General features: G+C 46.2%; 1 protein-coding gene across 2 annotated transcripts in view; it reads right to left on the bottom strand.

Moving 5' to 3' along the window:
* Nucleotides 1–2930: 2930 nt before the first annotated feature.
* The window catches only part of ABHD2 (abhydrolase domain containing 2, acylglycerol lipase), a 102372-nt gene continuing 93775 nt past the window's right edge, over nucleotides 2931–11527 (bottom strand). Inside the window, exons 10-12 of one of the 2 annotated variants that reach the window (XR_015551627.1) lie at nucleotides 10803–10887; nucleotides 6013–8824; nucleotides 2931–3591 (exon numbers count right to left, since the gene is read on the bottom strand). Coding sequence is in view for 1 of the 2 variants with exons in the window: in XM_004431937.3 (XP_004431994.1) it covers nucleotides 8628–8824; nucleotides 10803–10887 (282 nt within the window). In the remaining variant the exon portion in view is untranslated. Of the gene's footprint in view, nucleotides 8825–10802; nucleotides 10888–11527 lie in introns of both variants that reach the window. The other variant, XM_004431937.3, reaches the window with a different exon arrangement.

Raw genomic sequence — 11527 nt, 5'->3', positions numbered from 1 at the left:
CATCTAGGATGAGGCAGGGATTCTGTCACATAAAAGCAATTTGAACAGGGCAAGAGTTGGAAGTCACCATGATACTTTTCTGCCATCCTCATGTGGACCTGTGGGGAATATTGTCTGTTAGCAGGTGGAGGCAATTTGTTAAGGTGTGGACGGAGGTCTCAGCAGGGAAATGGGCCGCTAGCTTCAGGGAGCCTCTCAACAAGATTGGCCACTGCTCAGAGCCTTGAGTTTACCTAAGGGACGCCCGAGGAGCCGAATTTACCTAATGCTGCCTGGTTGCCTGGCAAAGTCTTCACGGAAGAGGGATGCCTGGGTTTTCAGCCAGCCAGGAAAAGAGCTGAAGAGTCACTTAAGCGGTAAATTGGACCATCTTTTATCTCACTTTCTGTGGCAGGCATGGCTCTGGTGTTGAGGAAACTCAGCAGTGCTGGGTCTGGAAGCTCACAGGATCCCCAGGAGCCTCACTACTCAGTGTGGTCCAGGGAGGGAGGCGTCTGCCCCACTTGGGAGCTTGCCAGCAAAGCAGAATCTTAGGCCCCACCTTAGATCTGCATTTTAATAGAATTCCCTGGGGATCGTACAGTAAAGCAGTGGTTTGCAACCTCCCTGCAGGCTGGGATCCCCTGGGGAGCTTTAAAACTACTGAGGCCTTGACCCCACCCCCAGAGAGTCTGATGTTCTTGGGCTGTGTGTGGCCTGGGCATCAAGAGCTTTCCAAGCTCTCCAGGTGGCTCAAATGTGCATTGCTCTAAATCTTGTGTGTTGACATATGGAGGTGAGGATACGGAGGAACCCACTTTAGCAAGTTTTAATAGCTAAGGATTTAAAGGCAAACTCTGCATTTGGCTCTTCGTGAGCAAAGAGGACAGAGAAGCAGGACTGCAGAAGCCCATGTGGGCAGGCAGCAGCTGATGCCAGCTACCTGTTCCAGAATTAGAGCAATTTCCTCCCTGGGGGCTGTGCCCAGAAGCAGCCCTGCCTTCAGGCAGGAAATGTGTCCGTGGGTACCCCTTGATTTCTCAAGGTGACCATATCAAGGAAGGAAAAGATGGGGATCAGGGTTTGATGATGCACACATGTGGCTGGTCAGCACTTCCAAGCCCAGGAATGTTTTTGAAAACATATCCAGGCCCATCTCTGCTTTCTCTTTGGGCCCAGCAGTTAGACATCCCCGGCTGGAGCTGCACCACCGCATAACTCTTTTCTTCTGGTTTCTACGCTGTCCCAGAAGGTGATTTATGAGCCGGAACCAAATAGACAATGCCAAAACTACTGCCCCAAATAACACTAGCACTTTGAAAAATATTATTTTATTTGATCCTCTCAATATCCAGATGTAGGCATTCTTATTATAATTATTCCCATCATATAGGTAAAAAACAAATGAACAAACAAAAACCTGAGGTTAAATCCTGCTCAGAGTCAAAGAGCTAGTAAGTGGCTAGGATGGGACCCTAACCCAGCAACTCTGGCTCCAAATCCCTTTGGCTTTGTTACTGCTTGTACTTTGCATCAAATGTTCATTTCTGGTGTACTTTGCATCAAATGTTCATTTCTGGGTATCAGAGAAGTGTAGAGAGGAGGGGAAAAGGAACAATGAAATCAGAACTTCATTTACTCCAGGTCAGTTTCACCAACCATCATCAGAGAAAAGGAGGAAATAACTTTAAGAGGAAACCAAACAGTCTTCAGTAGAGATGCTGGTGTACTTCCAAATGGGGTAGACAGCATGAATCAAAAGAAAGTTCTGGATGGCACATAGCCACAGGAGAGAAGGGTGTAACTTATCCCCTTTGAGGAGAGGTTCAAAGTGAGACTGCCTGTAATGTCTTCCTAACCACTCAGATCCTGGGCTGGCACATTTGTGTAATCTCCTCTAAGGGGGATCCCAGGAAAGAAATGAGGAGGGAGGCTGTTGTACATATGGAGGGCCATCCAGTTAGGAGTTTGGTCCTCGCCATGGGAAAGTACTCCCTATAGGGTTAGAGCCCAGGGGCCTGTTGATGAAAGGTGTAATAGAAAATATATTGGCACCATTGGGACAGCAAGTGATTGTAGGTAAATGTCACCAAGCACAAATCTATAGAGTTGCCTTAGGAAAGGCACAGCTATGTGCTGGTGGTCTTACACCACCACATTGGCAAGCTGCTGGCATCGACCTACCTAACACCTTGGGCCTGAAATCTCTTTCATTGGTACTTTTCATAGGTAGTATTTTTTACAATTTGGTTTTCATGGATCAAAATGGTCTGGCTATTTTGTGGGGCATAGGAAGTGGGGGGAAGCTTACTTACTAGAGGGATGCCCTTTGAAATCTGATATTGGGCATTCTTAAGTCATGTTAATGCACATCCTCCAAAACCAACACTCCCCACCCCACCTAGCTTGTCAAAGGTTTTGCATGGCTAAGGAGGGAAGGAAACTCTTGAGTGCAAGACTCTTGGGGTGGGGGAGCATGGACTGGTACAACTCTCCTGGCTGGGCCAGTGCTTGGCCCTGGGAGACCCTTTGCTAGGATTCAGACAGATACAAAGGAGAAGAAAACACCACCACCACTCAATCAACTCAATATAATCTTAATTTAGGTGATGTTCACCCAGTCTTTTCAAAGCGCACTGTTAGAAAAGCATACAAATCATGCATGGCAACCACCATTTACATCTCACCTTACATTGTGTTTACGTGGTTCACCTTACAGAGCAAGTGATTAAAATGTTGATATCTCACTTATCTCAGGCCTTGGCTTTCTTGCCTAGAGAGGATGGGCTGGTCATTTCTTCCGTATTTCTTTGCAAGGCTGGGTTAAAAATCAATCGTGATGAGAAGTTGGTGTTTCATCCATTTTCCTTCAAGCTCATGCTTTGGTGAAGACACAGGAAGAACCTTTTTAGACAGAAAATCTCCACCATACAAAGGACACAGAGCCAGGCCACATTTTTAGTCTTTTATTTTTTTAAGTAAAGAAATTCCATTGAATCAAAGATAACAAAATTACAGTTTTTTTTGTAATGATCTTTGTTTACCACCACACAGAATCAAAATAGAACCAAAGTATTATGAGAACATAAAATGATCAAGGACACCATTGTTTAGTATAATTTCTTAATAAAGGTAAATATCCTCATATTTAGAAAAAATTGCATTGCTAGTTGCAAATTTAAACACCTCAGTGCTGAAGGATCCTGTATTTCCCCGCAAAACCCAGCAGCATGGAGGCTTTCAGAACACAAAGTCAAAAATACATTATTTTCAGGGCAGCATTTTAAGTTTCAGAAAATCCAAACAAAACAAAATAAAACAAAACAAACAAAAATGAGGAATGTGAAAGTGATGGTTCTCAAAAATCAATCTGGAAGCAGATCTGCCAATAGAAGACCATGGCTGGCAGGAGCCTAACCAGGAAAAGGGGAGATGCAAACTGGCTCCCCACCCCCACCCCCAGGCTCTGGTGTCACTAAGGCAGTTGCAGTGGCAGAAGTCAGAAGCTCAGGTACAGTGAAGGTCTTCCTGAGGCAGTGGGAGAGACCCAGATCATCTGGTACTGGTGTGGAGAGGTGACAGGGTTCTACATGGTCTTGTGCTTTAGGAAAACTGAAAAGGCAAAACCAAAACCAAATAAAACCTAACTCCTACACCCAGGAACTTGGGCCACCCACATGAACAGCCTGGGAGGGAAGTTGCTGGCACTGGGACCACGGGGGTCAGCAATTATTCTCAGTGACTGTTGGCTGCTCAACGTGGGTGGTCTGGAAGGAGAATGCCCATTGAGATGAAGGGTATTTCTGCAGGTGCTATAAGTGGACTGTCCCCAACTTATGGCAATAGTAGATTTCTTGGCTAATGGGGACTAAAAGCGGGAGAAGGTAGGTTATAGATTTCATTACTAATTGACAGGAGCTAAGTTAAAAAGACTTAATCCACCATTTAGAAATTAACTTCAGCTTATTCATTAGAGACACATGAAAGCTTACCTATATCCATGCTAGGAAAAACAGTTCAGAAAACTTGGGGAGACTGACTCTTCCAAAAGGGGCAGCCTGTCTTCTGTCTGGGAGTCTGAGAATGGCTGCCAAGCTGGACTCTGTGCAGCCTGCTTCCAAGGGCCACTTTGGGAGGGTGCCTGGGCCCCAGCATCCGGAAGCTGTGGCAGCAGCGACACAGGCAAGAGGAAGCAGCTTTTGTTTTGGATAGCACTCCAGTGATCTCTGCCAGCAGGGGCCAGTTCCCCTTCCCTCAGCTTCAAATACAACTTGGCAAAAGCAATCCTCGTTTATGAAGAGGGGGTACTTCCCTCTGCTTAGATAACAGAGGAGAAGAAAACCTTTCCCTCAATTGCTTGGCCTCTAAATACCAATTTTCAGGGCTTTTTGAAGCATCCGAGTAATCTAAAGCGGCCTTGAACAACAGAGTGATGCCGAGAGGAAGAAAGGCATCAGAGGATGAAGCACTTGGCCAGTTGTCCATCACTCATATTGTCGGGGGGTGCCTAACGTAACAAGGAGAGTACAGGCCATGTGAAGAAATTCTCTAGTTTTGCTGTGGATTTGCTTCAAACTTCCACAGCAGAAGAAGTGGAATTCCAATGCCACACTCTTGTTGTAATACCAGGGGATATTCTGGAGGCAAGTTAAGGCTCTCTGGGCAAAGAAAAGGATTCCAGATGATACTGTGAGTAGACACTGCAGTGAAATGCTTCCTAACGACTCTCCTGCACTGCCTGAAGGACAAAGACCTGAGTTCTTTCAACTGAACATGATGTTTCGGTGGTCTTTACTTTAGCTCTAACTCAGAATCAATGCCACAGGAAAAGAAAAGCCTCTCACATCTCAGACATCTGCTTGTCTGGCAAACACAAACAAGAACACATGTATTGTTTCCCCAGAGCTGGCAAATGGATCTGAAGTCACACAGTTACAAAGAGAGCTCTCATTCAGATGCCAGGCATATCAGCTCAGCTACCCAGAAAGTTCAGCTTGAATGAAGACTGCAGTTTCAGAATGAAAGCCTGAGCAGGAAGGATTTCTGCCCTGGGCCCTCTCAACGCTCTGCATGAGTCACACAGAAGGATGGGGATATTCACCCTCTTCCAAGGTCAGCACCTGTCCCAGTCACAAGACCACCCTCAGAACAGCAAGGATATTGAGATGACCATGGAGACTCTGAAGAGAAGCCAAAGGCACAGGGCTTTGGGCAATATCAAGGGTCTTCACCAGCAAAGGCTTAATGCAGAAGCTCCCTCTCTCCAAGTCCCCTCAAGAAGAGCCTGGGGGCTTGACATATCCATTTCCACTTGCAAGGGCTGTAGGAGGGCTGTTCAGGCAGGCGATGTGTAAACAGATGGAGTGGTTTTAGAGAGGGTCTACGATGAGGTAACCAGGGCTCAAAGAGGTGAAGTGGAGACAGTCAGGACAAGAACTCAGGTCTCCGGGACCCTGGTTCCATAACACTGTGTCAAGAAAGGATTACTCCTATTTCAGTGTATTTCCACTCTTATGGTATGTCATAGCCTTCCCTGTAAGTGCGAAATGCTGCTGAGAGGCTAAGAGAATATCGTGACAAAACAGCTTTCTGCTTTCATTCTGCTCTGGAATCACTGTACAAACTCACAGCAGGGAAGATAAGAGGTTTTCTTCAAGTCTATTGAACTCCCTTCTAACATAAATGAATCAAGGAAACTTGACACCACTTTGCAGATAATCCTAATTTGACTGGGATCAGTTACTCATCAGTGTCTTTAAATTGTTTAGGAGACAGGGAGTATAGCCAGGAGAAATGTGGGTGCTTTCCCTCCTTGGTTTTTAACCTATTATTCCTGCAATAGAATTGTCTAAGTCTATGCAACTTACATCCTTAATCTGATTTTAAAATATAATATTCAAATGCTCTTTGAAAATTCAGCCTTGTTTTAACCCAAACAGAACCTTAACAGCAAGAAGAGCACTCACATTATCATCAGAAATGAAGGATTTTAGGAAGAGAAGCAAGGAAAGCTGGAAGGAGGGAAAAGCTCACCTTCATTTAAATGCTGTCCCCTTCTGTACTAGGCAAGTTTGCATCTCTGTAAATTCAATGCCTCTGTGCTCTCATTCAGGGACAAACAAGAATTTTCCTGTAAGACAGCCACAGTCACATTCTCATTTCCATGCTTGACAGCCTGATGCTTGAACAAAGGGCTTCAGTTGATTTCATGCGAGCTAAAATGGGATGTAAGTGCCATTCAGAGTCATACACTGAAAAGATTTCAGCTGGGACACGGCCCCCGTACTCCTGTGGGGTACATTCCAGTTGTATGGCAACAAAGGCTACACCCCAAGCCTTGACTCTCCTCCATGCGGCCACCAGAACTGCCCTGCCGACCAAGCTCCAAGGCCTCTGGCTCTCTACCCTCCCCGCCAGTGTGTGACCACAGGACTTTCTTTTCTCCTCCTGAACGGAGCTGGTACCTGGCCACTGCTTTGTCAGAACAGGTCAAGAGATGTGGCCTAAGGCAAATGAAAAGGAGCCTCTTGTTGCCTGGGATGGTGATTCAACCCCATTAAGTTATTGCTTCATTTACCTAATTTCACAAAAAGTCTTGAGAAATGAAGGGAAGAAATATGACTATGACTCTTCCAGATTACAGCTGTGGTTATTGGGTAGAGGGAAAAGCAATAGCGGAGAGGGATTTGCTTCCAAATTGAGGGGTAGATTATAAAGTGCCAATGTGTGCTAAAAGAACACGAAAAGGAAATGCACTAGAAAAATAACAACTTGGGGAAAAGTCACAATGATGAATTTGGTGTGAGAAATTATAACAAAGCAAAGTTGAGACCACAGAAATCTCAATCTTTTGAGACAATGGCTGTTTTTTATGTTATTAGTTAGGATGATCTGGTGATTGTCAGCAAACAACTTCCTCAGGTGACAGACATCACTGTCACAGTCATTTGGACCAGTGCCCAAACCACGTACCCCTGTGGCCATGAGGGTCAGCATCCAGGCCCTCAAGTGGCTCCCTTTACCCCTCAAACACCCAAATGGACCCACCATTTATATTCCTGTTTGTCCTGGAGCAAAAGAGACGAAGCAGGGACAGTTTAAAAAAAGTATCTAGGCAATTTCACTCATAGTTCTGTTTAGTTCTGGATAGCAACTGCTGATTTTTCAAAGTGCAGGGTTTTTAGATATTCGAGTACCACAAGATTGGAGAAGAGGAGTACTTGAAACCTAGAGAGACATTTTCATTGGAGAAGACACACTTTAGAAAGATCTGTCCAAGAGACTACAAATATAGGCTATTAAATTAAAAATCTGGTTTCAAAATAACACCCTCTTTGGTTGGAAAGATCTTTCTCCAAACTCAGATCCAACTTTTGAATTGTTTGGTATCAAAAGCCAAAGTTAGAGAGACCTGGGTTAAAAAAATAAAATTACAATTGAATGCGTAAACAAAACAAAACACCTCTTTATCGCAAATGAGGGACAGAAAAAAAGGCAAATGATGACATCTACATGCTCAGACTAGGAGACTAGCTCCCAGGCTCCGCTGGAGAGATGTTCTCTCAAACCTCAGTAAACCGAGTTTGTCATTGAACTTGAGAACTGGTAGTATTTCGGCAATCTACCTGGTCCAAGTCCCCCATTTTACAGGCGAAGAAACTCAAGTTCAAGGGAGTTTTCCAGGGTCATACAGCCAGTGAGAAGCAGAGTCAGGCGGAGTCCACACTCTTCACTCCCAGCCCAGGCCCCTTCCGAGACATCACACTGGGGTCACACAAGGCGGCTGCTCACGACAGCCCTTGTTGCTCTGGGGGCCCCTGGGAGCTCAGAGATACCTCTAACTATGAATTTCAATAAAAGGAGCCACTGAGATGTTTCTAATTTAAAGGCCCTGCAGAAGCATTTCCCAAATTTGCCTGGTGATGAGAATCACCTGGGGCACTTGACAAAAATTAAAATCCCCAGACCCCTTCCCAGACCCACTGAATCAGCTTTTCCAAGGGGAGGCACCGTGGAGGCTGAATTTTGAACAAGCGCCCTAGGTAACTCTCATCATCAGCAAAGTGGGAAAACCGTCTTAGAAGACAGTGAGGGAGAAACTTGGTTTGTGACTCCAGGGAATTTTCTTTGCCATGTAAGAGGCCACACTCTGGCCTGGGAGGCCCAGGTCCTCAGGCTCCCAGCTGAACTGCATCCTCAGCAGTGGCCTACACTGGTGAGCTCTTTTCAGGGTCTAAATAAGGACACAGACAGCCACCATGAAATAACGTACATCCTTCACTGTTCTTGGGGAAAGACCTTTTGAATGGCAAAGCAAAACTGCTGTTCAGACACATTTTTAATAGGGAAACTAGAAGTAATTGGCTTCAAAGCAATTAGGTGCTGCAGCTGGACAGGAGGGTGGGAACCCTGTCACTTGTCACCATGGCTAACAATGCAATGAAGAAAACCAGTAACTAAGCACAAAAATAGCCTGGAGCTCCCAGGGACTGCCACCTACTCCAGGACAGGTGTGCCTGGTGGGTGGCCCCCGTTGATGGTGTGAGGTCAGATCCAGGTCACTGAGGGAGATGGGAGACCTGAAACAGCCGGTGAAGGACGCGGGTTCCAGAGGAGGTCAGCTGGAACATGCCAGAGTTCGGGAGGCCTCACTCCAGGTCGGCCTCCACCTGCTCCGTGTCAGAGCACTGAGACTTGTTACGTTCCCACTGGCAGATGGCGTTGGCATACTCCACCACCAGCTTATCCATCCACGTCAGGGGCTCGGGGAACAGCACGGAACCCTCAAAGAAGCCCAGGTGGCCCCCGTGCAGAGGCAGCACAAACATGACGTTCTCCCGTTTCTCTGTGGGGGAAAGGCAGCTGAGTGAGTCACTGTCCTCTGGTTAGCACAGGGCAGGAGGTGCAAAGGGAGCTAGCCACTATGGTCCAGGCTTTCTCCACTGGTGAAGGTCATGCCAGTGGGCATCCGACTTCTACTCACTCTGCCTTGTTCACCACAGTGGGAGGGATCTGGTGGGCCAGGCAAGACAGGGGGATCTAGCAGGCTTGGGAATAGCAGCTTGGCTTTGGAGCAGAATAGGCACCAGCTTAAGAAATCTTTAGAACTCTAAGTGGTTCTCAAACTTGGCTGTATATTAGAATCATCTGGGGTTTTCAAAGATCCCTATCCCCAGAGATCCCTATGCAGCACCCAGACCAATTACATCAGAATCTGTGTGTGTGTGTGTGTGTGTTTGGGGGAGAACCCAGGCGTTGGTATTGCTAAAGCTCCGGAGTGATTTGATTGTACACTCAAATGCTCCCCAAATGTGTGCATCCAAATCACTGGGAAATCGCCTTAAAATGCAGGTTCTATTTTAATAGCCTGGGGGAGGAGCTGAGATTCTGCATTTCTAACAAGCTCCCAGGTGATGCTGATGCTACTGGTGGGGGCCAGGCTTTGAGTAGGGATTCATAGCATTTATATTGCTTTTTACCAGAGAACAAGGTGAATTCAATGCAGTCAATGCTTTTTCATTACAGACATTTGTCGTTGAAGACTAAAACATAACAAAGCTGCAAGTTGTGTTAAAAGATGCTTAATGGCATATGCTAAGCGGCCATCCTGAGATTACTAACCTGGAGCTTGACTTTATGAGTCCACGTCTAGGTTAGTCCCACATGGGCTAGTAAAGGCCATTACTAAAGATGTGTGTGAAATGGGCAGCCAGGTAGCACAGGAAGCACCTGTCTTCCTAGGTGAATAACTGACAGGGGCCCCTTGCTGGCTACTCCAGGCCTCTGAGCCACTTCCTAGCACGCACACTTCTGGCTCTAGGGGCATTTTCTTGTCTGACTCCCTTGATTCATCCTTTTCAGTCACCATTTCATAATTTCTGTGTGAAAGCATTAGAGCTACGGATGTTCCTTTAGAGGTACAGAAGGAAACTAGCGCGGCTGCCCTCCCTCACTGCTGTGTGCGTGGCTGAGCGGCTACTTGTGTGTGAGGAGCCTATGGTCTGATAGGGCGTTGATGGGACACAGCGTCTAATACCTAACACACCTGCAACACGCACAGCACTCACTCTGAGCAGTGCACCGGGGCTTGGGCTGGGTGGGGGTCCTCTGTCCACTGTATTATTTACTTTTGTAGCTTGGGGTTATGAGAGAACCAAAGGCACTCCTCCTCCCTCTGGTTAATATATGATATTTACAAGAGGAAACGTAATCATAGAGGACTATGGAAGGCAGGAGATTAGGTCCTAGGGATCTGAATTACAGTGCAAAGTAACTGCAGAATTCCCAGTGTTTCCTTCTGCTATCCTCTTTCTAGTTTCTCCTTCAGATCCTATCCCGCACGGAGGGAGACTGCACTGGCCTGAAGCTCTATGACATTCCCATGAGCAATGGTCTTTGCTTTCTCAGTTGCTTACATTTTTATCCTCACAGCAGATGGAGAGGCTGTCTGTCACAAGAGGTAGCAGAACTGGCTTTTTTGTTTTGCTTTTCAGGTCAGGTTTTAAGTCTAAATATCTCAGACTTAATGGAACCATAGCCCTGAGACAATAATTTCACAGAACACCAGGGGACTCCCCCAAGCCCCTCTTGGCTATGAATATAAATGATGGTCCTGTCTTTTGCACCAGGATGGAACACGAGAAGGCTCTACCCAGGCCCCCTCACAGCCCCAGGACTATCAGGCTAGGCTGAATAAGAACACTGCCACGAGACATCCTTCCCACAGAAGCTGGTCTCCAGGAGAGGACAGCAGGGTGAAGGAGACAGAATTTACTATGGCAATGTGCTGAGGGGGTGAGGGAGCAGCAGGAAGAAACACTTACCTGAAAGAGATTTTGGAATGGTTAGAAGGCTTTCATGCACCAAGGGGTCATCAGCTGCATTAACCAGCATGAGAGGCACATAAATCTGCAATAAGAAAATAAAATAGAATTAAAGTATCGATTCCCTTTGTTCAACCCCATTGATTCAAGGCTCAAATTCATTACTGGACACGTCTTTGAAGCAAAAGGAAGAGGGTCACTGCTCAGTTTGCTGAACAGGTGGATTAAGGTCGCCTCGTACTCTCTGGCAGTAGCATGAATTATAACTGCCGCTGTGATTACAGCCCTGGCAGGTCTGTGTGGGAGCAAGGTTCCCATGTCCTGGGTGACCCACAGCCTCTGATGGAGCGACAGTAAGTATGCAACGGGGCTCACTGGCAAAATAATTCTGATGATCCTCACAGTGTTTCAGATTAGCCATACCTTTCAGAAAAACAACTTTACAAAGAGTCATGTACATATTCATTCAGTTTATATAGTGGGGAGAAAAAATGGAATGTGTTCCACTCCAGAGAAGGGAGCCTTTCTAGAGGAATCTGAACGTTGAAAACAGGAGTAGGCTGGTGGATATCGGGAAGCTCTTAGCAGGGCTGCATTCAACATTCATTTTAGCAAAACAGCCAATAGTCTCCTTTTTCATTTTGGTGGAGATGGTGCTGATAGGGAAACTCAGATATTACCAAACAGCCATGCCCAGGTAGTGTAATGACTGGTTGTGCTAATCT

This window comes from Ceratotherium simum, chromosome 3 (genome assembly GCF_057802395.1).
Source record: "Ceratotherium simum simum isolate JZ-2026a chromosome 3, ASM5780239v1, whole genome shotgun sequence".
NCBI lineage: Eukaryota > Metazoa > Chordata > Mammalia > Perissodactyla > Rhinocerotidae > Ceratotherium > Ceratotherium simum.
Note: the sequence above shows the minus strand (reverse complement) of the source record. Positions and strands in the feature narration are given on the sequence as shown.